This window comes from Thamnophis elegans, chromosome 9, assembly GCF_009769535.1.
Source record: "Thamnophis elegans isolate rThaEle1 chromosome 9, rThaEle1.pri, whole genome shotgun sequence".
In the NCBI taxonomy this organism is placed as follows: Eukaryota; Metazoa; Chordata; class Lepidosauria; order Squamata; family Colubridae; genus Thamnophis; species Thamnophis elegans.
In genome coordinates, this window is record NC_045549.1 from 58,142,230 (window position 1) to 58,168,920 (window position 26,691).

Below are 26,691 nucleotides of genomic sequence, written 5' to 3' on the forward strand. Positions count from 1 at the left end.
GAAAGGGAAAATAAGGTGGTGTTACAACAGGCGCTAGGGATGGTAAACAAAGCAACCCAAACTGTATATTATAACCTTTAAATGGAATAACAAAAGTACAAGAATGGCAAAGAAAAAGAATAATTATGTGAATGTATACCTATAATTGTATGTAAGAGAATAAATGATAGTAAGAATATAAAGCATAATATAGGTAAACAATATTTTGTTATAAATAGCTAAGTATAAATAAATATAGAATAGTACATAAAAATGGATAACGAATAAGGGGACCATGAATGCAAGATAGAAATGTATAGAAGGGAAAACACTAACTGTAACGAAACCGATACGGAACTGCTGTATGATATATGATGGAACTTCTTGTTCCTATGTTGTTTTAAGTCATGTGTTTGTTTTGTTGATGTGTTTATGTGTTTAAAATAAAAAAAAATACAAATAAGATTTGAATATATTATTGCTTCCATTGGAGAGAGCCAGAATGGAACTTCCCTATAATATTGTAATTTATTTTTTTCCCAAATGTTAAGCAACACACTCCTCACATAATGCCTCTGGAAATATTTGTGCGCCATATTTCTGCCATACCAAAGGAAGGCATGCCAGCTTAATTGCAAGTCATGTCCTTCTAGTAATAATAGTCTTCTGTTATTCAAATTTACCCACTCTTTTAACCAAGTGAGAGCTGTGGCCTGATAATATAGTTCCCAGTCTGGGAGCCCAAAACCACAATTTTCCTAGAGTCCTGTAATAATTTCAATTTTATTCTCGATTTTTTTCCTTGCCAAAAAATACTTCAGAGTCATTTTATTTAGTTCATCAAAAAAATTTATTTTCTAATTTTACTGGCATGGTTTGGAATAAAAAAAAGTAGTTTTGCTAATATGTTCATTTTCACCATCGCAATTCTCCCTATCATCAATATCTGTACATTCTTCCACCTTTCCAGACCTATTTTAATTTGTTGTATCAGCTTTGTATAATTGTCCTCTTTGATTGTCCCACACCTTGCTGTTAAAAAAATACCAATGTATTTAACTTTTTTTCTATCTGTAGAACAATGTTCTCTGTCAATTCCTTTTTCTGTTGGTGAGATTTTTGACTAATACCTTCGTTTTATCTTTTATTTACTTTCATCCCTGCCACTTCCCATTTTTTTATTAATTTAGGGCCAGTTTCTATGGGTTCTTCTAATATAAATACTAAATCATCAGCGAAGGCTTGAAGCTTATACTTTTCATTTCTAATTTCCATTCCTTTTATCTCCGTGTCTTGTCTTATATTCCTGGTCAATGCTTCTAATGTTGAAATAAATAGTAATGGGGAGAGGGGACAATCTTGCCTTGTTCCTTTTTGTATACTAAAGCTTTCTGTCACATCTCCATTAACCAATACTTTTGTATTTTGTTGAGTGTAAATTGCTTCAATTGTATTCTTAAATTTCCCACCAAATTCCATAAAATTTAATTGTTGCAACATAAATGACCAATTTATATTATCAAATGCTTTTTGCATGTCCAGAAATATTAATGCTAGTTATTTTTCATTATGTATTTCATAATATTCTAGTACATCCATAATTATTCTGACTTTATTTCTATTTGTCTTTTAGGTAAAAACCCATTTTGATCTGGATGGAAGAATTCATTTTAAAAACTTTTTAATCTTTCAGCAATTATTGATGTGAAAATGTCTGCGTTTAGTAACAAAATCGGTCTATAATTTTTTATATGGATTATATCTGAATCTTCTTTTGGGATCAGAGTGTTCAGAATTTTAGCTTCTGTTAACACTTCATTGTACATATCTAGCATTGACAGACTGAAGGTATCTTCTAATTATTTATATATTTCTACTGATAGACCATCTGGTCCAGGAGTTTTATTATTTTTTTGCTTTTTAATTGCATTTGTTAGCTCTGCCATTGATATTCTTTCCTTCAGCCTATTCTTTACCATTTCTGGGATTTTAGGTAAATTGGCTTCCTCCAAATGCTGTATTAATATTTCCTCTTTTATTTTGTTAGATTAATATAATCTCTCATAAAAATCATTAACTCTTTTCTCTTCAAGTTGGCTATGTAGTGTGCCTTCTTCATCCAGTAGTTCTATTAGTCAATTCTTCTTTTTTTCTTTCTTCAATCTATAAGCTAACCACCTTCCTGGTTGGTTAGCATTTTGAAAGAAATTTTGCTTTGTTCTTTTTATTTGTTGTGGCAATTCATCCTCTCCTATAAGATTTAATTTGTGTTTAATCAGCTCCATTCTATTTTGTAAGTATTCTTTGTGGTTCTTTTTGTGATTTTGATTCAAGTTCTTTATATTCTTCTTCCAGGGCCTTCTGATTTTGTTTCTTTTTCTTATTTTTCTATGCAATATAATTTATAGCTAATCCTCTTATGACTGATTTGGCAATATCCCACACATTCTGTAATGTGGTCTCTTCATTTCTTTTTTCTTTTTTTAAAAACTCATTTCTCTTTCCATCACCTGTATGAATTCGTTATCGATTGGTTTAAAGTTCACCTTGCTTTCATTCTTTGTCCCTTCCAACTAATTTTTATTAGGTTGTGGTCTGCCCATAAATTTGGTTCAATTTCAATGTCTTGTATAATTCTACTTAATTCCAAATTCATCCAAATCATATCTATTCTGGACCAGGATTTATGCATATTAGAATAGAATGTATTTTTCTCCAGGATTCATTTCTCTCCATGTATCCAGAATAGATAATTCTTCTATCATTTTAATAAGGGTTCCTGGTAGAGTCCTTCTACTTTTATTATTACATTTACTATTTCTATAGTCCAGTTCATTATTAACAATTGTGTTAAAGTCTCCCAAGATACAGATATTTTCTTATTTTATTTCTAGAATCTTTTAATGAAATTTATTATAAAACTTCTCTTGTTCAGTATTTGGTGCATAAATAACAATTATAAGAGTCCATTTCTGATTCAAAGTCATCTCCAACATCAAAATTCTCTCTTCTTCATCATTAAAAACTTGCGTGGCATTTATTGTTTCTTTCACATAAAGTGCCACCACTCTTTTTTCCCCAATTTAGAAAATTCCAATAATTTATATTGTTATATCTTAATGTGCATTTATTGAAGTGCTATTACATCCAATTTTAGTTTCAATAGTTTAGAAAAAGTCTTCTTTTTATTGGTGAATTCAGCCCATTAATATTGACTGATAACAAGGGAGTGCCCCATCAAGAATGGCTGGGGAAATAGCGAGCTCTGCCGAGCTATGTGAAAACCCAGCTGGCAAGCTGTCATCGAGAGATCCTTTGTGGATTGAAACCATCCTGAAGGGAAGGGGCACAAGGAGAGGCAGTTTGGATGCCTGCAAGGGGTGAGGCAAACTCCCCAGCAGGTCTGTTTCAAAGCTCTCTGGAGATCGGTGGCAGGGGTGGCAGCCATTTTTTTATGACTGCTCTGGAGATGGGGCATCTGGAACAAGATTTGGGCAGGTGCGGAGAAGCGGATGGAGTGTTTAATCCGAAGTAAGCTTGTCTGATGTAAGAATAAGAGAAACAAATTTTGGAGCTTAAAAATTTTCCGGAGCTAAGCTAGCGGCTAAACATCACTCAGAATACAGAGGATGGAAAGAAAAGAGGCGAAAGCTATCGGTGAGAGAGTGCTGAGACCAAGAAGAACTTTGTTAATAAATTTGGAATTGGAAAGACCTAAAGCTAAAGGGGGGGAGCGGAGATCAGGAAAATTGGAATATGGACTTTGAACTTTTGGTTTGACTACTGACAAGATTGGACAAATGAGTGATCTGATTACATAAAGGAACAATAAAAACCACCTACTGGCGAGAGGAGACATAATATCATCTTGAAACAAAGGAATAGAAGAAGGGTATGGTCCATCTTTTTGCTTGACTTTATTTTGTTTACACTGGAAGAAAATATAGAACTTTTGAACTTTGGAAAAGGATTGAATTATCTTGGGATCTGATAGCAAAGAAAAGAACTAAGAAGAAGGACTAAATTAATTGTGGTAAATTAATTGGATTACGGAGGGTGGGATGTTAGAGGAGTTGTTCGAAATGTTAAAAAGTGCACGAGCAACATTAAAAGGTAACAAAGAGATAGAAAACAAACCAGAAAAATTGTTGAAGGTAGAGACAGGAAGGGAACAGACAATCAATGTAAATGAACAAGGAAATAACAAGGTAGAAATGGTAAATAAAACTCAATGGGGTAAAGCACAAAGAGAGCAGAGAAGAAAAAAGGTCATGCGAAAAAGAAATTAGCCAAAAATAGAGAGAGAAATAAAGGGAGATGGGAAAGAGAAACTTGTGGGAGAGATATTCAAAAAATCTATCGAAAAGTGAGAGGGAAGATACAGAAGAAAAGATATAAGACACATAGAAAGAAGAAAAAGACAAAAGAAAATTTAGAAATAGTAGAATGATATGATCCAGTAGAAAGAGAGATTATTAACAAGGTAAAATATGTTTTCATTAGAATATGTAGCAATTATATTAAGAACCTTAAAGCTGATAAATAATTATGTTATGTTGATTATATAAAACTTGAAAATTTGAAACTTGAAGATTCATATTGTTAATGGAAAATAGATGGAAAAGAAATGATAAATTGTTTATTATTTAAAGAGAAAGAAAAGCTATATTGTTTGTACATGTTAAAAACAAGAAATTGCAAAATAGGAGAAGAAATGTAATACGGCTAAAATTGTAAATAATGGAAATATAATGTAAAATGGATTATGTCTTTTGGTGGGAATGTTAAAGGGGGAATTCGGACAACACTCTTCACAAAAGAATGTTTATTATGTAACAAAAATAAATTAAAAAATTAATTAAAATTATTGACTGATACCTTTATTTCTTCTTGCATTCAATTATTTATATCTAAGCTTTATAATCCTAGTTGCTCTTACTTCTATTTTTAAAAAACTTTTTATTTTGTTTATACAAACATAACATCCTTGCAACACATTTCACTTCTTTTACATAACTTGTGTTTCTTTTATCTGTACATGTAATTCTTATATAACTATAACTAAACTATAACTATAACTATAACTATATAACTATAACTATAACTATCTCTCTCTATATATATATATGTGTGTGTGTGTGTGTGTGTGTTGTATTTTTGCTGATAAATAATATATATCATATATGTGTGTATGTGTGTGTGTGTATGTATATGTATATGTATATATCTATGTTTATGTATATGTGTGTGTGTGTGTGTGTATGCATATAATATATTGTTCCAATCCCCCACTCTGTACGGTGAGTCACGCCGACACAAGATTACTGCTAGACAATTTATTAACAGTAAATTAATACACCGACAAGACTTTGGCAGCAACCCAGACTTCCACAGAGAGCTTCTCCAGCTTTAGTATAATGGTTGTGTCCTGCAACAAGCCTCCTCCCAAAGTCTCTTCTTATATACTCTCTTGGATGGAGCCTAATCACAACCACCTGGCCCCAATTATCTTCTATATCTCCGTAGTTGCTGTCGGCTCTTATCTGCCCGTCTTTGCCTTGCATCTGGGACCACCTCCCTTAGCTCCTCCCCACTGCTCCAGGGCCTGACATCGTCACCACTGCTCCAGGGCCTGATGTCAGGGACAAACTCCCTTTGGCTTTCATTGCTCCTCCATGCCTCAGGTACCTCCTGGTGGCCAACCAGCCTCTCTGGTCCCTGCTCGGAATCTGAACCCTGTCCAGGGTTCTCCACATCTTCCAAAGCCGACTCATAGGGTCCCTCACTATCGGAGTCTGTTTGCAGCTACAACGGCTCCTGCTGGGCCACAACAGTGTGTGTGTGTGTGTGTGTGTGTGTGTGTGTGTGTGTGTGTGTGTGTATACATATATACATACATATACATATACATATACATATCTATCTATCTATCTATCTATCTATTTTGTGTGACATTGCATTGTGTCGTTTATCTATCTATCTAAAATGTAATGGTTGTTTGTTCAAAATCGCTAATGTTCAAAAGTTCTTCACTGATTGCTTGAAATTTTGACACAACATTGCATTAGAATATGTGAATGATGTAATATACGCATATTACATAGATGTCACACCTGTGACAGCTAAAACATGATTTTTTGTAAAAACAGCTTTTTTGAAAACCACCACCATCTGGTGGACGTAAAAGCAACACAGGCTATACTAAATATTTCATGATTCCATTTCAATGTTTCCAATTGCATTGTTATATTGAATTTTCATATATCTCGATTTATTTTCATTTTGATTTAATTATTTCGTGTGACATTGCGTTGTGTCGTTTACCATAGCGTTCATTTAGTGAGTATAGTATATTTGGAACAGTTCAGTCTCTCTCCAGCTTCATCCCGACGGTCCCTTTATATGTGTGGCTGGGCTGCGGCCACACCCTTTCCCCTTTCCGCTCTCCAGAGGAGGCGGAGGAGGAGTGTCTCCTCAGCCTGTCCGGCCACGCGCGCTCTCCACCCCCCCTCACAGTGAGCCAGCTACGGCCTCGCCAAGGTGGCTCCGACGGGGTGGTGGTGGTGGGGCAGTGTCAGCCTGAGGTGCAATGGGGCTGGGTGCCCCGTGAGGCGGCACTCCGAGGACTTCTCCTCCTCCGAGATCCTGGATGTCTTACTCTCCTGGGCCACTGACTTGTGGGAGTCCCAGCACAGCTCCTCCAAGGAAATGCTCAACAACTTCCACGAGGCTGACAGCCCTGGCGCCATCTCCCCCTACCAGCCTCACCCGGACCAGCAGCCCTGAGTCCTGACCAACGGCAGTACCCACCCGCCGCCCCACTATGCCCAGATTGGGCCACAGCAACGCGTAGATAGATAGATAGAGAGATAGAGAGATAGAGAGATAGAGAGATAGATAGATAGATAGATAGATAGATAGATAGATAGATAGAGATAGAGATAGAGATAGAGATATAGAGATATAGAGATATAGAGATATAGATATAGATAGATATAGATAGATAGATATATTTTGTTATACACACACACAATTTTATATATCTTTTCTCTCCATTCTATATATAACAGCCTTTATATACCTTTAAATCATATCCATCTCTTATTGTTTATTTGCTACAGTCCATTTTATATTTCTATCTTTTATTCATTTTCAGGTTTTATAATTATTTTTTATTCGTTGATCTTTCTTCTTTTCTTTTTTGCTTTCCTGCTTTTCTCTCTCTTTCCTCTAGCCAATTATACTATAAGTCCCATACTAAATAATATTCAGATTCTTCTTTGTCTTTTAATTCTTTCATAAGCCTATGCATCTCAGCACATTCCAATATTTTTTTATTATATTTTCTTCTGTTGGTATGTATTCATTTTTCCAATTTTGCGCAAATAAAATTCTCGCTGCAGTGGTTATATGTAACATTAGATATCTAATACTTTTCTCGCAATTTCCCTTTGTAATTCCTAGCAGAAATAATTCCAGTTTTAGCTCATTTTGGTGTGTGGTGATCTCTTCCAGCCAGTCTTTTATTTTTTTTCAATTTTTTTTTGCAGATGTGCATGTCCACCATGTATGATAGTTATGTTCCATGTTGTTGATTGCACTTCCAACAGAGAGGTGAACACTCCAGGAACATTTTCCCAATTCTCGCTGGTGGGAGATACCATCTGTAGAACATCTTATATATGTTCTCTCTGTATGCCATTGCCATCATTAATTTATAATTTGTTTCCCAATTTTTTTCCCATTCTGCCAATTCTATAGTATACCCAAAATTTGTCACCCATGTTATCATCGTTTCTTTCACAATTTTTTCTTCCATTTGGAATCTTAATAAATAATGATATATTTTTTATCAAATTTTCTTTGGTTCCCTGTAGAATTTTATCTACCATATTTTCAGAGTATAAGGCGCACCTGAGTATAAGACGCACCTTAATTTTAGGGGAGGAAATCAGGAAAAAAAAATCTTTCTGCTTCTTTCCCAGCAGCATGGTTCTGCGATGCGCACCGGGAACTGGGAAGGAAAGCATATTCAGGTGGCAGCATATGCTGGAACCGCCTGCCACCTGAAACACGATGGACTTGTGCCTCTGCACTTGCCCTTTTTGGAATCGGGGAGGGGACCCTACAGCCCAAAAACACTTTCATTGAAAAGGCTTTCATTGCAATTCCTCAGGCAGCTTTGGGAATCAGGCGCCATATGAAAGTGAGGGTCCCAGCTGCATGGAACCCCCCGAAAATGCGACGTGCGGAGCAGGTGGGTGGAGCTACATTCGGAATATAAGACACACCCAGATTTTCACCCTCTTTTGGGGGGTAAAAAGGTGTGTCTTATACTCCGAAAAATATAGTAACTCTTGTGGCTCCTTATAGAATCCATCTCTTTCTCTGTCTTTTTTATATCCCGCTGGATTTGTAGATATGGCAACCAGTCTATATCTATTCCCTCATTTTTCAATTCTTGCCTTCTTTTTAACCTCTCCGGATTATATGTCTTCGTATCTTACTATTTTATTTATTTCCAATACATTCAGATAAATCAATGCTTCCATAGTGGATGACCAAATTGGAATTTTGTTATAATGTTTTCTTTTTAATTTTTGACCAAATTTGAAGTAGGGCATTTCTAATTCGATGTCTTTGAAAGTAACTGTAGGTTTTGTCTTTTCCGTCCCAAATAACAGCATGCCAACCCAATTCTAAATTATATCCTTCTAATGTTAGTATTCTCCTATTTTTAAGGTTAATCCAATCCCTTATCCAGGTGAGAGCTGCTGCTTGATAGTAAAGCTCCCAATCCGGGAGTCCAAAACTTCCATTTTCTCTACTGTCCTGTAGGAGTTTTAATTTAATTCGTGGTTTTTTTCCCTAACCAAATGAATCGTGCTGTTAATTTATTTAAATCTGTGAAAAAAAATTCCCTAAACTAATTAGTACCAGTTGAAATAGGAACACAATTTTGGGTAGGACATTCATTTTGACTATGGCAATTCTTCCCATTAATGATATTTGTAGTTTCCTCCAATTCTCCAAATCTTTTTTTAATTTTCTGGATTATTTTTTCATAATTATCTTTCTTAATTGTTGAACATTTCCCTGTCAGCCAAATTCCTAAATATTTTACCTTTTTTACTATCTGCATTCCCAAAATTTCCTCTAGTTCTTGCACTTGTTTTTTGGTAAGATTGTTCATAATAATCTTTGTTTTAGTCTTATTAATTTTAGGTCCTGCTACATTACCAAATTGTTCTATTTTTTTGGATTTTTTTGGATTAATTTAGTTCCTGTTTCTAGTGACCCATTTTCCACAGAAAGCACCAGAAGCCACAAAAACTGGGTAGGCGTGGCTGGGGGGGGGCATGTGACTGGGTGAGAATGATGTTGAGTTGACCACAACAGTGGTGGGATTCAGCCAGTTCGCACCTATCCGGGAGAACCAGTTGGTAACTTTCTAAGCAGTTCGGAGAACCGGTTGTTGGAAGAAATCTCATTTTGTTTTTTTTCCACTTTACAGGGCTAATCCTATAAGGAAGGCAGGAAGGGAACATTCTGGTGTTGTTTCTAACCTCATCTTTATTGCCCTGCTTACAGAAATTGCCTCTCTGGTTAACCCTTATTATATTGTAACAGCTAAGGTGAAGCGCCCATCAACGTGAGTGATGTTGAGTTGGCCATGCCCACCCAGTCACATGACCACCAGGCCCCACCTACCCTGCTGGTCATTAGGGCAGAGAACCGGTTGTTAAATTATTTGAATCCCACCAATGGACCACACCCACCCAGGTTTTGGGGCTCCCAGTGTTTTCTTTTCTGTGGGAAATGGTTCCAAATGGCTCTTTGAGTGTTTAAAGTTAAAGACCCCTGGCTCTAGTGCAACAGACAAGGCATATTGTGAAGGAAGTTCACATGTGCTTTTCTGAATTCTGTCTTTAAACTATATAATAGTGGGGTAACTGCCCCAGGAAGCAAATCAGCTGGGCCCTTCCAGGATTGTTGAAGGAGTTGAGGACTGAAAAAGTCAAGATGTAAAATAGATGGCCTCAATGATGTAGTGCATAAATATCAGTTTAACCTTTTTGATTCCTTCCTGCAGTACCCCCAGTGTCCCTTCTGTTTTCTTCTCTTCCTAACAGCATGGATTAGCCAACGATGTTAGGGGTCTACCTACCCTGTTCCTTTGCATTTTCTACTCCTTCATATCTTTTAAGAGATGTTGCAAGACAGACTGAGTAATAGAAGACTGTGGATACCAGGAGCCTATGCTTGGAATCCTTCTGCACTGAATGATGCAAAGCAGTGGGAGGGAACAAGTCATATGGTGCTTCCTAGATTTTTCTAGGTGGTGAGCTGAATACTTGTCCTGATTTCACCACCCTATTGTTCAGAAGAGAAGTGCAGGGGAAGACCTTTTTCACACTAATGATTCGTACCATCTTATGGCACCTTCCAACTTTTGCAGTGGTAAAATAAAGTCCATCTTTCTTAGCAACATATGCCACAGTAGTGGCTTGGTGATGCTGGAAGATGTTATAAAATCACCAGAGGGGAAAGGACCAGAATCCTTAAGTACTACTGTATTACCTACACCAACAATGAGTGAACGTACTGATGAAAGAAATGTCCTTCTGGGTTCAGCTCCAAGTGGGGAAAAAGACACTGGAGACATGGAGGCTGCTTGGAAAGATGGTTTATTGGTGGACAGGACCACATGGCTTGAGTCTTGAACAGAAAAGGTGACCACATGCTTCAATGTTGGTGGAGAAGAAGACAAGGGCTGAAGGAGGGGCTTGCTAGACTTTTTATAACCTGTTCAGTCCCACCTCTCTGTTTCCTGTTCCCGTGTAAGAAATGTATTCTGATTGGTTGTCAGGCTCCTATGGGGCCATGCAGGGGCAACTCTCTAGACTGTATTTTGAATCCAGGTTTAATTGAGTTCCCAGATGCCACATGGTGAATTGGGTAAAATTCCTTAATCCCATCTCCATGCAGCTGAAGTGGAGAAGTCTTTATTATGTAAAGTGGACTGGCTTGGCCTTCTTAATGGCCCATTGACAAAGTGGGGATGGGCAGGAAGCTACAGGCAGCTATTCTGTCTTTTAAAACATGTTTCTTCCTTTTTCACATCCAGAGAAATATTCTGCCTTTTCAATATTTCCTAGGATATTTCATTTTTCTGGGAGAGGGCTGGGTGATAACTTCCTACAGTACAAGGTATCATCTCTTGTAGGTGCAAACTTTCCTGTTGCTTAGGGGTGGAATCTGGTGGAAGGCAAATTGCTTTATGTCTCCTCATCCTTTTTTAAAAAAGAAACTTAGGAAGAAAGAGAGGTTGTTATTTAACACTGCTTTGCCCCCTGCCTTAGCCCTTTCTCATCTATAGTTTCCAAACTTGAGCAGTGGATTTGATACATAGATGGATAGGAGACAACCGACACCAGGGCCATCCCCTAGATACGGCAGGAGAAAAGTAGCTTGAAAGAAGCTAATGGTAGACTCTGGTCCTATCTATGGTTATATACACCAGCAGGGAGGAAATGGGGGTTGTGTCACCTAGCTATAACTGTGGCCATATAACGCGGCCGGCTGCGCTCTAAACTGGCTCCCTTTTTACCAACCGGCGACGGAGAGGCACCAACGGAGGGAGGGAGGTGTCGCAGCTGCGATGAGCTTAAGATGTCTGGCCTTCACCTCCTGCCGGTCCGAATACCTTTCTGCTTTCCGCGGGCCGCCGTCCGGAGAGCGAGCAGGGCCCTTTGGCGCGTCTCATTGACAGGCCTACTGGCCAACGCTGACCGGGCTCTTCAGATATTGAAGCAGTGCCACGCATGCGTGGCGCTCTTCTCGGCGGTGGTGGCGGCACCCTGCCTGTGGCTTGAAAGTTGCATTCCTTGAATCTTCGCGGGTGGGGCGGAGAGTGAGGAGGGGGGGGGATAAAAAAAAAGAGGCATCCGCTGTTCACCAGGAGGAAGGAATGTGGGCAGTTCAGCTCCGAGAGGGCGCGGGGATTTTTGTCTTCCCGGTGATGGTAGCTGTGGTCTCCTATGCGAAGAGGTGAGGATGGGCGCTTGGGCGCAAGGAGGCGCATATGTGGGGTGGGTATCCGTGTGTATGCGTGCGTGTCTGTCTGTCTTTCTCTCCCCCGTCCCCCGTGTGTCCTCGCCCCCCCCCCCGGGGAGGCAAGGATAAATAGATTGTGGCCGGGAATGGGAGGGTGTCTCCCTCCTCGTCCTGAATCACTTTCTTTCTGCCTTGTTTAGCGTGACCGAGCCTAGCAACATGTCCTACGTGAAAGAGACGGTGGACCGATTGCTCAAAGGATACGACATTCGCTTAAGGCCAGATTTTGGAGGTAATTCTCCCCTGATTTGTTTACAACAGGAGAAAACGCGGTGCCTTGCCTTCCATTCGGAGGCAGAAGGCTGGTAAGAATGTTAATCAGCCTGCCTGTGAAGTAGCACGTCCAGTCTCGGGAAAGACTCCTCCGAGTCGGACTCATCTATATGTGTAGATGTGCCTGTCGTCTATGTTTCTATAATGCGACACTGTTGTTTTGCAATCATTTGGAAGAGTGGTTTGCCATTGTCTTTTTCCGGGATTTTAAAAATTACTTAATCTAGTTTACAAGCTTGTCCAAACAGGATTCTGCTTAGCTTTGTTAAACCAGCTAAGACTGGTGAGGGGATGTTGCATACTATCCCAAATATATCTTTTTTGATTCCCCCTCTCTTTCTTACACACACACACACACACACACACAAGTTTACAACCACACATGTTGGACAGAGATTGGTTGTTGCCAGTGTTCATACCAGCAGTCAGATGAGTTAGCTTTTGGCTTTCCCAAAAGTCTTAAACAAATCAATCACTGAGTGCAACATATAGGCAGAAGAATGCCATTTCTTTCTCTTTCTCTCTCTCTCTCTAAAAAAAAAAAAAAGCCAAACATGTGGAAATGAAGATTTCAATTCATTTCCTTAGCCGGTCATTAAAAATACACACAACAAATCACCCATCTCGGTTTCCAGGTTCTCCGGTTGATGTTGGGATGAGAATAGAGATCGCCAGTATAGACATGGTCTCTGAAGTCAACATGGTGAGTACTTCTTTGAAAAAGGGAAGTATGAGCTACAGGGGCAAGGAAGGCCCATGGCAGAAAGCGTTCTACCAAAGCGCAAAAAATTTCCGGAGTCCAACACTGAAAGATCCTGTTTGTTTGAGTGCTGAAGAAATCCATTCTGTGTACGTGAGGGAGGGGTGGGGGGAGGTAGCTTGGATGCTGTCAACCCGCAGGAGAGCGCCATCTGCTGACTCAGTAGTGGAGTTTCAGAACGATGGACAGCGACCAGATCGCACTCGTGCTTTCTGGAATCGGCCGGGTCTATTCGGGAAATGCTAGAAATTATGGTACAACCACAAGATGAAAATCCAAGTAATACATAGGGAAATGGAAAAAAGAGGAGGGACATGACCGTCACATGGTTAGGTATGTATGTAATAGCTCTCTGTACATTATTCCTGCTACTAGAGCCTTTGCAGCAATCTAGTTATTAATATCCAGATAAGATTTGGGGTGAGATGGGGATGTTTAAGAATTCATATGAATTCTGGGTAATGTAAGAGTGGGTTCATACGTTTTAGATAATTAATTCCTGTCATCATTCACTGAGAGGCTAAGTAGTGAACTGTGTACTTGGTATCATATATCTACTTGCCTAGCAGCTGCATTGCTGCCTCTTACTGAACTCTGTTGATCCCTCCCATCTCCAACTTCTGCCTGTCTGTGTTTTGACTGCCTCTTATGCAGATGCAGTAATTGAAGACTGCTTATGTTGAATATCTGTGCTAACAAAAGGAAGGAATTTAAAATAACATCAGGGATTAAACATGACATCTTGCACATTCTTCAAGATACCCGACTTTGGATTTCTCCTTAGTTCTAGGTTTGTTCTCTCCTTGATTAGTTCCCATCCATTGCCTCTTGTCTCACATTCTGGTGCTTTGGAAAATAGGTGGACCTTCTCTTCTCTGTGGCTTCCCCTCAAATATTGGAACACTGCTATAATGGTCCTTCTTTTCACTAGACTGGACATACCTAGTTCCTGCAACTGTACTGTATATGTTTTAGCCTCTAGCTGCCTAATGATCTTTATTGCTGTTCTCTGCACTCTTTCCAAACTTTATGGTGACTAACATTTCATGTGATTGTGATTTCAACCCTCTGTTAATGCAACCTAGTATTGCATTTGCTTTTTTGGCAGCTGCAGCACACTGATGGGTCATATTTAAGTGATTGTTCCTTAGGTCTCCAAAATCTGTCTCATAGTTACTGCTATTGAGCCAAGTTTCACCTAATATATACCTGTACATTTGGTTTTTGTTGCCTAAGTGTAAAAAAATTACTTTCCTTTACATTGAATTTCATTTTGTTAGATAGGGCCCAGTGTTCAAGTCTATCAAGATCCATTTGGATCTTGAACCTATCTTCTGGGGTAGTTCTACTAACGTATTCCTGCCATATGGGTGTCATTGGCATATTTGATTAGTTCCCCTTCTATTCCTTAATCTAAATTATTTATGGCGATATTGAAGAGTACTGGGCCTAAGATGGAACCTTGTTGAGCACCCCACTGCTTACTTCTCTCCATGTGGATGTGGTACCACTAAGGACCACTTGTTGAGTATGGTTTGTCAGCAAGATACAAATCCATCTGGTGGTGATGTTGTCTGTTCCACATTTTTCTAGCATACCAAGAAGTAGGTTATGGTCTACTTTATCAAATGAAATAAGATTAGTTTGCATTTATCTGTTTTTTAACAAACCTGTGCTGGCTACTAGTTATAATTTTATTTGCTTCTAGTTGTTTGCAGGTCTGTTTTTTTATTATTATCTTTTCCAGGATCTTTCCATGTTAGATTCATTGATCTGTAATTTCCTGGTTCTGGTCCCCCCCCCCCCCTTTCCTGAAGTTGGGAACCACATCAGTTCTTTTTCAATCCTCAGGTACTTCTCTGATGCTCCAGGATTTTTTTTAAAAAAAACCCAACAGAAATAAACATAAAATAAATAAATACAACAAAACAATAGCAATAGCAATAGCAGTTCGACTTATATACTGCTTCATAGGGCTTTCAGCTCTCTCTAAGCGGTTTACAGAGTCAGCATATTGCCCCCACAGTCTGGGTCCTCATTTTACCCACCTTGGAAGGATGGAAGGCTGAGTCAAATAAATGACATCATAAAGTATCAGTAAGAAATAATAACTAAGGAACTAAGGCTGCTGAAGACAAAAGCATCCCAGCATATCCCCAGAAAGGTTCAGAAAGAGAAATTTCTCAGCCATTGCCTCTACCCTTTGCAACATCCTCCCTCCAGAGGTGAGGTGGACTCCTCACTCTCTTGGCTTTTCAGAAATGTCTGAAAACCTGATTCTGCCATCTTGCTTGGGGCTCACAGAAGAGCACACAGACATGGGCTTGGTTAATGCCCTTGAAAACCCTCCCCTTGCCTCCTTAACTTTGCATTTAACTATCTTTTCCTCCTCATCTATTTATCTATAATTTTTATAGTTTACTTGTACACTACTCAAAATCCCTTTTGGGGGGGGGAGCTGGGCAGTTTCTAAATTTGATAAATAAATAAAAAGATGATCAAAATTATCTGTAGTGCTCATGGTTGCAAATGCAAAGATACACATACTCTTCCCTTTCATTTTCCTTTTATCCATTCAGACTTTCCATCCTTTCTTTGCTCTGGGTTTCCATATTCCACATGCAGAAAGATACTGGAACAGGAATCTTTTACTACAGGCTTGCTACATTTTTGAAAGTCATTGCTATAGCAAATTTTTGCTTTAGCCTCTTCTTTATGTTCACAAACATGGAGGATAATGCATAATTCCACAGGACCAAATTCTTAAATCACAAGCAAGTCAGAAACGACAAACTGGGCAATCTGTTCTTTAGACTAGATCAATAGTGTTTGGCTTAGTCTAACATGATTTTGTTTTATTTTCCTTGCCTGAACATGTGATTGCAATGTAAATTATCATATGTCCTAGCAGAGTTAAAGGCCTTGTTACAAATGAGGTCTATGAATATCTGGAAGCTTTGAAGTTTTTATTAAACTGACTAGGAATTGATGTATACCCAGAATTTTATTATGTGATTATGTGATTCTTAAGAGCTTTATTGGATTTATTTCCATTGTTGTCCCAGCAATATTTTATCTAGATCTTGAGAATATCATAAGTTGTGTAACATGTACCATGCTTTCACATTTCTCCAGCCTTGGTAAGGTGAAACCAATATACATACATAATGAGTTCCTATCCTATGGTAGTTGAATTGGTCTAAATTGCCCATAATTCTGCAACTATCAGCATACTGGATTTATTGCAGATATATAAAGAATGCCACTTCTGCTAAAGTTAGATTCAGTGTAATGTGAGTGAGACAAAGGCATCATTTTTCTTACTTTCAACCAATTTTTTCTTTCTTTGCTGTTATATATTGCAGGAGCATTCTGATATTACTTTAAATATACCTGACTTTGTTACAAGATAGATCCAAAGTACATTTACCATATTTTTCGGAATATAAGACAAACCTTGCCCTCCAAAAGTGGGTGAAAATTTAGGTGCATCTTATAGATCGAATAAAGGTGTTTTGGTCTCCCAAACCTTCTGTGTGTTTTTGCCCTCCCCTGCCCCCAGAAGCACTCTGCACTGCTCTTCATGGCCTGGTTTTGCCAAAAACTGGCCAATTTTCACCAAAAAAACAGGCTTGTTTTGGGTTCCCAAGCCCTCCACGCGTTGCGTTTTTGCCCTGGCCAGCCCCCAGAAGCACTCTGCAGACCAAAAAATGAGTGCTTATTTGGTGAAAACGGGCCATTTCTGGTGAAAATGGGCTGTGCAGAGCACTGCAGTGTGCTTCTGGGGGCTTGGGAGGGCGAAACCGCAACACACGGAGGCCCAAAACTATTTTTTTCTTGTTTTCCTCCTGTAAATTTAGGTACGTCTTATAGTCCAAAGAACATGGTACCTCTCTTTAATATTTTATATTCCTGGCCTCAAAGGTAGAGCTTAAAGGTTGTAGATAATACTGAAAAGATGTACAGATCTTCAAGAAAGGAAGTGAGCCTTTTGAGATAAGCTAGCAATAGAAATAGACATAATGATTTTAGGAAGTCTACTGTATTGTTGTGGGATATAATAACAGCATTTTCAAAGTTTAATAGAGATTTCTTCTGCCCTCTCTTATACCAAGGTATTTTTTGAGTTTCTTTATCAAGCTTTCTAAGATTGCAAGATCACTTTTCCTCCCTTAATTGCCCATCCATACCTTAATCAAAGTTATCTCCACATTGCTTTATACCATAAGACACAAAAATGCTTTTAATAGTTCTGACACATTCCTATAATTCCCAGTCTATCCAGTTGTCAAGTATGCATGTATGAGAATTGTAGTCCATCATGTCTAAAGGATACCTTGTTGGATAGGTTGATTCAAATATTGCTGAGTGTGTTCCTTTCCCCCCTAAAATTGCCCCACTGTAATGAAAAGGATTTGTATCTTGCCTGTATTTCTGTAGCATGTTCTGGATATGTATAACACAAAACTAGTGCAGGAATGAAACAAGAAAGCCACACTGAGCTTCTATTGATAAGTCAATCAGCAATAACCAGCCAAATTGCAGTAAAATTGGCATCACTTCCATCTAAGAGTGGTGGCATCTAAAATCATGTTTAGATGTTTAATGTTGCCATATTGTAGTGTTGTGGCCCAGCAGGAGCCGTTGGAGCTGCCACCAGACTCCGACAGTGAGGAGCCCTATGAGTCGGCTCTGGAGGATGTGGAGGACCCTGGACAGGGTTCCGACTCCGAGCAGGGTGCAGAGAGGCTGGTTGGCCACCAGGAGGCACCTGAGCCTTGGACCAGTGGGAAGGAGACAAGGGAGAGTGAGCCGGACGCCAGCAGTGAGTTGTTCCTGTATGCTCGGCACCAAAGAGCTAATAGGCGTAAGGAACAATTACACAATTACAGGAGGTAATTGCACTCAGCTGGTGGTCATTAGGCTCCTCTCCAGACTATAAAAAGACTGCTTGTGCACATGCCCTCTTGCAGAAGTCAACGCAGGAATTAATGTCAGAGAACATTATTGTGAGCTTGATAGGCTGGATTGCTGCTAAGCCTTATCTGCGCTGGATTGCTGCCCAAGCTTGTCTCTGCCGGTTTGCTGCCAAGGACCTGTTTGTCTGTTAATTAAATGCCGTAACTTATCTTTGGCTCGGAGTGTGTGTTGGTGTGGGATGAGGGGGATCAGAACACTGTAGTAGGGTTTCAGTGAAAAGGAATCCATTCTGGAAAAGTCTTTCTAGATTTCTGATCATAGGAATGGAAAATGTAGGGATCTGATCCAAAAGGCAAGGGTGAAAGAATTTGTGGAATGACAATCTCTTTGCCACAAGATGATTAAAGAATCTCTCTCAGATATGTTTTATTTAATTACTTATTTACAACATAGTAGATAACTCTTTTAACCTTGCTATGACCCATAGGGTGAACCATAAATTCAACCATTTTGCTGTAATGTATGATGTATCAACCTGGTAATTGCAAATAATCCACATGGTACTGGCACATGGTACTGGCATATTCCTTTCTTCTGCTTCTATGAAAATGCATTTCTTTAAAAGGGTATTGACACATTTAAGTATCATTTGTATAAGGTGCTTGTCTGCTAACTAACTTTCTCGACACCTAATCCATTCTTCAACTATATTTCTTCACCATATTCCTCATAAATTCCAAATCTTTTTTTTTATTTGAGTTGCTCATGCTTTTTACTCTGGTTAAAATCTGCCTAACCCTTAAGTAGCCATGCTGGCTATACCATGCTTATTTTTAACAGGATGGGGTTTTGTTTTTTTTGAAGCTCCATCTTTAATTAGCCATTTTTTGTTAATCTCTCATCAGTTCTACTCTTTATGTATTTTCTCCCCATCATTATCTTGTTGTCTATCCTATTTAACTTAATCCCATTGACATGTGTAGCATTTAGAGCAATCTAAGCACTAGGCTAGGTAATAAATTTCATCAAGCTTAGCCTAAAAAGAACAAAAATGTGGCAGAATGGGAAGGAACAAGAAGAGAAGAACTTACTGAAATATAATTACACAAAGAGATGTGAAAACATGTAATGTTTGCCTGAAATACATGATGATCATCACAGCCATTTTGTTGCAGAAAATGACAGGCTTTAGACTTGTCAGGATACAGGAAGAGTTTATTTGGCAGCCAGATTCAGAAAGCTAGCCCATGGCTTAACATTGCAAGTTCTGAACAACCTTCATTATCAAAGCAGATGTTCTTATACATTCTCAAAAGCATTGCAACACGGAAATACTTAACACATTTCTTAGTGGTTACCTTGAGGAGAAAGCCTTATAAGGAGATGGGGTCTTACTTCTCCTTTTGTTTATGGAGTACGTGTCATTAACGAACTTTAATTGAACCTTGGACTTTTAGGCTTTTGACATAGGGACATCTTGTGGTTAGGCACTGGCTTCCTGTTTCTTTTGCAAGCTCCAACTCTGTCTATGTGGCTTTTAATATAGAAGTAAAGAGGCTCTAAGAGGCTGTCCAGCCTGACCCAGTAGGTTTCACACTTAATGTCCAAATCTCACTTTATGTCTGCTTTAATTTAATCTTTCTCCAGCCTAAGATGTGAAGAACTTCACTGCTTTTATCTTCCATTTCCCTTTATACCAATGATCTCTTAATCCTTTTTCTCTACCTCATTTTCCAGGTTTCTTGAAAGTTGTCTAGCTGTAGCAGCATATGAAGGATAACTGTGTTTTCCTTCTCCTGTCCAGAACCTCGCCTTAGGAAAACAATATTAGCCAAGCCTACCTACATCTATCACAATTATGCAGTGTTGTACGGTTGCTGGAGAAGGAAAGGAAGATGACTGCTTTCTCTCTCTTTTTTTCATTTCCCTCAACTGCATTTCCCCCAATTCAGCAGGAATTGTAGATGTGCATGAAAGGAATTATATCTCCTAGGACAGATATAATACTGTACACAGTTTATTGTTGTTTCAGAAACAATGTGGTATAGATGGAGAAGGCCCAGAAAGGGCAACAAAAATTGTCTAGGAACTGAAACAATTCCACAAAGTATGAGGCTCTTTAGCTTAGAAAAACACTAGAGAAACAAAATAGAGATGCAAAAAATATAATTGCAAGAAGGCCACAGAGAAGTATGTTTTTTTTCCCTTTCATGCTTGGAACTAGGATCATTCTATAAATCTGAATGATGGTTGTGCAAAGGTTAACAGGAAATAATTCTTTGTACAACTAAGTTTTAATAATTAGAATTAGAATTTAATATTAGAATTTAATATATTCTATGTGGGTATGGCCATCAATTTGAAGTTTTCAGATACATGGAGGATAAGTTCATTAAGAATATTTATATACATTTTACTTACAGTGCTGACAAATATGCACTGGCAGAGTGCATAGTACAAAAGATCTGTCTTGTGGATCTACAAATGCTTATGGTTGATAATTGGAAGTGAAAAATAAAATGATTTTTTTATTTGGTCATAATAACTGTTATATTTTTGTCCTCAACATGAGTAAATAGGAAGGTGGAGATTTAGAACCTGCCTTAAATATAAAGGGAGATGTGAGGAATGAAATCCATTACTCAGTTGGATTTGTTGCAAAATGATGTAAATATTTGCCCTGTTTAGTGGGATGTAGCTTAATATATTCTGATCCATTCCAGTTTACCTCTCACTTGGATTTAATTTTGAATTTTTATCATCCATTCCATATATCATCTGCAGCCTCTGTGCATCTTGATGCTCATCTCCACGTCTACTTTTAGACGTGGGGATGAGAATCCATAAAAAACCATCTCTATGCAAGGAAATTCCCTTTTTATCCTAGACTTAACATGGCATAACAGTGGTGGTGATGCTATGGTGCTAACATTCAAAGCATAGTTTTTTCCATGCCCCCTCCCCCCCAATCTTGGTTTTGCTATGTTTTTCCACTAGTACTTGAAACATTTCCTTGCAACTCCTTTTCAAAATATAAAGAACATTGCCATTGTAAGAACTGTTTTTTTAAAGGGCATAATGTTTCCCACAAGAGCTTTAAAAACCTCCAGGAGTTTTATTCAAGCGACAATGTATTTGCTGACTTGTAAATGAAATTGGCATGGTAGAAACAGATGCCAAGGAAACTAATGAGAGGAACAGTGAATTGTGTATAATGTGAAATACATTTTCTTGAATGCATCTGACTGAGTTTAAAAGGATATTGAAATATACATTAAATTCGTAAGAATATATTTAAGGTTAAAAATGGAGGTGATGTTCAAAATGTTCAAAATACTGTGACTTTGTTTCTCCTTAAACAGAAGCTACATTTTAAAAGCCACTAACTCTTACTTTGCACTGAATTTGTGGAGCAAGCTGATGCTACAGGATAAACTATGAACAACAGAAAAAAATGTTTAAGAACCAATGATGCCCTTGCCTAATTTTCTTGCCATGGTTAGCAGATTTAGTTAAGGGACAGTTTATATCAGAAATTCAGACAGTTTACTTGGAAAAAGATTAAGAATTATTTTTCTCAATCTAAAAGTCTTCTCTAAGGTCTGACCCCAGAAATGGAGAAAGCAAACTTGATAGATATTCTATCTGGGCTTTGAGTGCTTAGCTCATCTATGTCTGGTTTAGATCTTAAGGAATCAAGCTCCTTATGCTTGTGAATTAGAAATGACCCCTTTTTTTCTGAAGGCCCATAATGTTTAATAGCAATATGACAGGCAGAAATCATGTGTTGCTGAAGGCCACTGAACCCCATAACAGTTGTGTTACATACTGACAAGCAGTATGGTAGTTTCCACCAAGGTCCTCTGTTCCGGTGGGAACAATATTCAAATCTGATTGGTTGAATGGTCTGACAGCTCCCTATAAAAGGGCTGCTGCCAGACAGAGTCTTTGTTGGATTGTACATAGTTGTCACTTAATAAAGAGCTGTGTAATGGCTCCTCTCCTAACTTAAGAAAGTAAAGACTCTTGAAATGGATTATTTCAAAAGAAACCTTTATTTAAGCAGAATGGAAAACATTAGAGGCAAAGCAGCATCTGAAGCCCTTTAGGCAATGCAAGTGGGATTAAATTGATAATGACCCCTCCCCTTTGTCAGAATGCAGTTTCTGGCCAATACACAAGTGTGAAGATGTTTCCTTAACTCTTCTGACCTGAGAGTCGAATAAAACACACGTCCCCATGGCTATCTCTAGTTTGACATTAAAGTAAGATATCCCACATGGCCATCATAAACATACCTCCAGAGGTGTTGGGACCTCCAGCTTTCCGGCGACAGGAAACCAGTTGTAAATCTCAGTTGCTACAGGTACTGCTAGTAATTTAACTCCGAGGCCACCCTCCTCCGAATTGAATGGCAGTATCACGTAAGGGATCTGACAAGCTGTTTGTTGCTGAAGCCTGAGTCTGCCTCATCCATTCACCCTATCTAACACTGGTGACGAGGATGGGATTGGAAGGCAGTTAGGCACCAAAAAGAGCAAATAAAATCCATCCAGCCCGGAGCGAAGCATGGCATTGAGCAGCCATCTTAAAGTGGCAAATTCAAATCCGCTTGCCAAGACAAGATGACTATGCACGCCCCACCAGCTCCGTATGACCCAGCCACCGAGCACTGGGACTCATATATGATGAGGTTCAAATGCTTCCTCGAAGCCAACAACCTCTTAGGCCTGTCTGAAAGCCCAAAGAAAGCAATGTTCCTGAGCTACTGTGGACCAGACATGTTTGAGACTGCTAAAGACTTGTCCAAACCAACGCCGATCCAGTTGGTCGCTTGGTCGGTCCTACAACAGATGCTGCGGACACACTATGCTCCCAGGATGTCTAAATACATGCAGAGCCACAAATTCAACCTCTGCAACCAGAAGGAAGGTAAAACGATCAACCAATAAGTTGTCGTACTTCGAAAGGCTGCAGTCTACTGCGAGTTCAGGGACTTAGATGAACTCTTACTGGACAGAATCATTTGCGGTGTTCAAGACATTAGTTTACAGAGGAGGTTGCTCGCCAAGACAAACTTCACTCTACAAATCACCCTGGATGAAGCCAGGGTTACCGAGTCTTCAACCAAATTGATGGAAATGCTGCAGAGGCAGAGCACCTCAAACAGTGCGTGGAAAACTGAGGAGGTACATTGCGAGACTGCGGAGCCAGAAGCCTCAGACAGTGAAGACGAAATCTACTGCATGCTCACTGACTGCAAAAAATCGGTGCAGAAATTTGATATGCGTTTCCCACCTTGTGCCAGCTGTGGAGGCAACCACCAGTGATCTGCCTGCCATTTCTGGGATGGCATCTGCCAGTGCTGTGAACAAAAGGGGCACATCGCCAGAGTCTGCAAAAGCAAATTCCCTGCAACACCAAAGCAACTGAAGGGACAACCTGCATGCCCAAAACCACCAAGACGAGGGTCATGGCAACCATGACCAAAGCAGCCCAGGGCAGAAACCAACGTGACCTTCCAGACCACCGTCGGGCAGGCAAGCACCTCACAGAACAAAAAGCTGAGTGTCACAATCCTCCTTGACGGTTATCCATGCTCAATGGAAATTGACACTGGGTCATCACTGAACATTATGTCCTGGGCTGTGCTAAAGAGAGCTCTCCCCAGTCTATGAAGGCACAAGCTGAATGTTCCAGACCTGTGCCTGAGCAACTACGAGGGGAACCGCATCCTAGTTCTGGGCTGAGGCACATTCTGAGTGCAATTCAAGTATTTTGACAGCTTGCTTCCTGTGACAGTGGTCGGAGGATCCCTGCAGAGCTTCCTAGGTTTGGACTGGTTTGAATCCTTGGGCCTGGGGGTGACCAGAATCAATGCCGTGTCTGACGGCAGCACCGAGGAGCTCCTTGAGGAGTTTGAGGATGTCTTTGGCACCAGTCTAGGTAAGTATGTAGGGACTCCAATCTCTTTTAATTTGGACTCCAACATAACCCCTATTAGGCTAAATCCCAGGAGAATCTCTTTCACTCTCCACCCTAAAATTGATTTCGAATTGGACAAATTAATTGGCCAGGGAATCCTAGAGCCGGTTGATCACGCATGCTGGGAGACCCCTATAGTGACCACAGTCAAGCCTGATGGGTCTGTCCACATCTGCGCAGATTACAAGTGCACAATAAATAAAGCTTTACAACAAAGCGCTTATCCATTGTACAGCACCTATTACATTCCCTTGGCCCGGGAATGGTGTTCACTAAATTAGATATGGCGCAGGCATACCAGCAGTTGCCTGTAGATGGCGCCACGGTGGAGGCCCAAACCATTTTGACGCATAGGGGTGCCTTTAAATGCACCCGGCTACAATTTGGCGTTAGTATTGCCCCTGGACTATTCCAAAGTGTCATGGAATGGCTTTTGCAGGGGATACCAGGAGTCATCCCCTATTTTGACAACATTTTGGTATCGGCTGCAAACAAGCTTCAACTTTTCAAACGACTCAGGACTGTTTTGACCAGAATTAGGGGAAAGGGTCTCTGCCTCAAAAAAGAAAAATGCCAAATTAATATTCCTAGGGTTGAATTTCTAGGGTACCTGATTGATAGCTCTGGAATTCACCCCACAAACAAAAAAAATAAGGCAATCCAGGACGCCCCTACACCTCACACTCAGACCGAGTTACAGGCGTTCCTCAGACTCCTTAACTTCTACAGCATCTTTCTCAAACAGAAAGCCACTGTTGCTGAGCCCTTGCATTGGCCCCTCAGCAAGAAGGCGAAATGGACCTGGGGCAGAGCTGAAGCTGCCACATTTGCCATGGTAAAAAGATTGCTGTCAGCAGACACATTCCTGCTTCAGTACAACCATACTCTGCCACTTGTGCTGACTTGTGATGCCTCCCAGTTTGGCATCGGGGCCGTCCTCGGCCACCACATGCCCAATGGAACCGAGGCACCTATCGCCTACTACTCAAGGACCCTGTCAGCTGCTGAGCGGAACTACAGCCAACTGGACCGTGAGGCTCTGGCTGCAGTAGCTGGCATAAAACGATTCCATGAGTACTTGTATTGCCGTGAGTTTGAAATCATCATGGACCATAAACCGCTTTTGGGCCTGTTGGCTGGGGACCAGCCTACCCCAGCATCTCTGTCACTGTGAATGACTCATTGGACTATTTTCCTTGTGGCCTACAGCTATCACCTCGTTCATCGACCGGGCACCACGTTAGGGCATGTTGATGGCCTCAGCTGGTGCCCTACCAGAACTGCTTGCTGATCTGACCCCTGAGACTCCAGTCCTACTAATAGACTGCCTTGAGGTTGGCCCTTTCTCCTCCAGCGAAGTTGCCCATCACTCAACAAAAGACCGAACTCTTGCACAGGGTTTGAACTGGGTGTGGAGGGAGTGGACCAAGGGGCCAGTTGGGTCTAAATTTAAAATATGTCTTTTCTGTCTTTATCTTCTCTAATGTTTCTATTTAAGACTTCTAATGTTAACACGAACAGCAAGGATGATAGTGGGCAACCTCATCTTGTACTTTTCCCTATATCAATGGAATCTGTCAATTCCCCATTTATCATTATCTTTGTTGTTTGTTTGTGATATATGGTTTGTATGGTTTGAATAAATTTCTTGCCAAAGCCCATCTGTTCCAACTGCAGCAACATAAAACACCAATTCACATTATCAAAGGCCTTCTGTGCATCTAAGAATATCAACGCCATTGGTTTTTCAGGATGTGCTTCATAATATTCCAAAGTGTCCTGAATTATTCTCATATTGTCTTTAATTTGTCTCTTTGGCAGAAATCCATTTTGATCAGGATGAATGAAGTTATTTAAGTATCTTTTGAGTCTTTCTGCCAGTATTGAAGCAAATATTTTATAATCTGAGTTTAGTAAGAAAATTGGTCTATAATTCTTAATTTAATGTGGGTCTGTGTCAGGGGTGGGTTCCTGCCAGTTCTAGCCTCTTATATAGAAGAGGTTCCACAAATCTACAATGCCGTTTGGAACCGGTTCCAGCTCCCTCCCCATGCCCATCCGCACATCATCAAGATGAAGAGTGAGAGGAGGAATTCTGGGAGTTGAAGTCCACAAGTCTTAAAACTGTCAAGTTTGAACACCCCTGGGGTTTTTTTTTCTAAAGGGTTAGGGATGCAAGGGTCTTGTAACTTGACACCTTTAAGATTTGCGTGCTTCAAATGCCAGAGTTTCTGAGCCAACATTTTGGTTGCTAAGCAAGAGCATTGTTAAGTGAGTTTCACCACATTTTATAAGTTGGCCACGGCCACCCTGTCACATGGCCGGCAAGCCACTCTCACAAAGCAGGCCACACCTACAGAAGAGGTTATAAAAAAATTTGAAACCCACCATTGTTCTGCATCCTCCTTTGGCACAAGTGTTATATATGCTTTTGACCAAGATTTGGGTATCTTCATCTTTGACATGGCTTCATTCATAACTTCTAACAATGGGAGATACAACGATTCCTGTAAAGTCTTATAAAATTCCACTGGTAGTCCATCTGGGCCTGGAGCTTTTCCATTATTTTGTTTTTTAAGAGCTTCAACTAATTCCATCATCGTTATGTTACCTTCTAACATCATTTCAGTTTCTTTAGTTATCTGGGGTAAATTCGC

At 39.7% G+C, this 26,691-nt stretch overlaps 1 protein-coding gene across 2 annotated transcripts in view; it reads left to right on the plus strand.

Moving 5' to 3' along the window:
• The first annotated feature begins 11,950 nt into the window (after positions 1 to 11,950).
• Positions 11,951 to 26,691, plus strand: part of LOC116513350 (gamma-aminobutyric acid receptor subunit beta-1-like) — a 97,711-nt gene continuing 82,970 nt past the window's right edge. For both annotated transcript variants that reach the window (XM_032224376.1, XM_032224377.1), the window contains exons 1-3: positions 11,951 to 12,030; positions 12,237 to 12,328; positions 13,005 to 13,072. In XM_032224376.1, coding sequence (XP_032080267.1) covers positions 11,951 to 12,030; positions 12,237 to 12,328; positions 13,005 to 13,072 — 240 coding nt within the window. The remainder of the gene's footprint in view (positions 12,031 to 12,236; positions 12,329 to 13,004; positions 13,073 to 26,691) is intronic.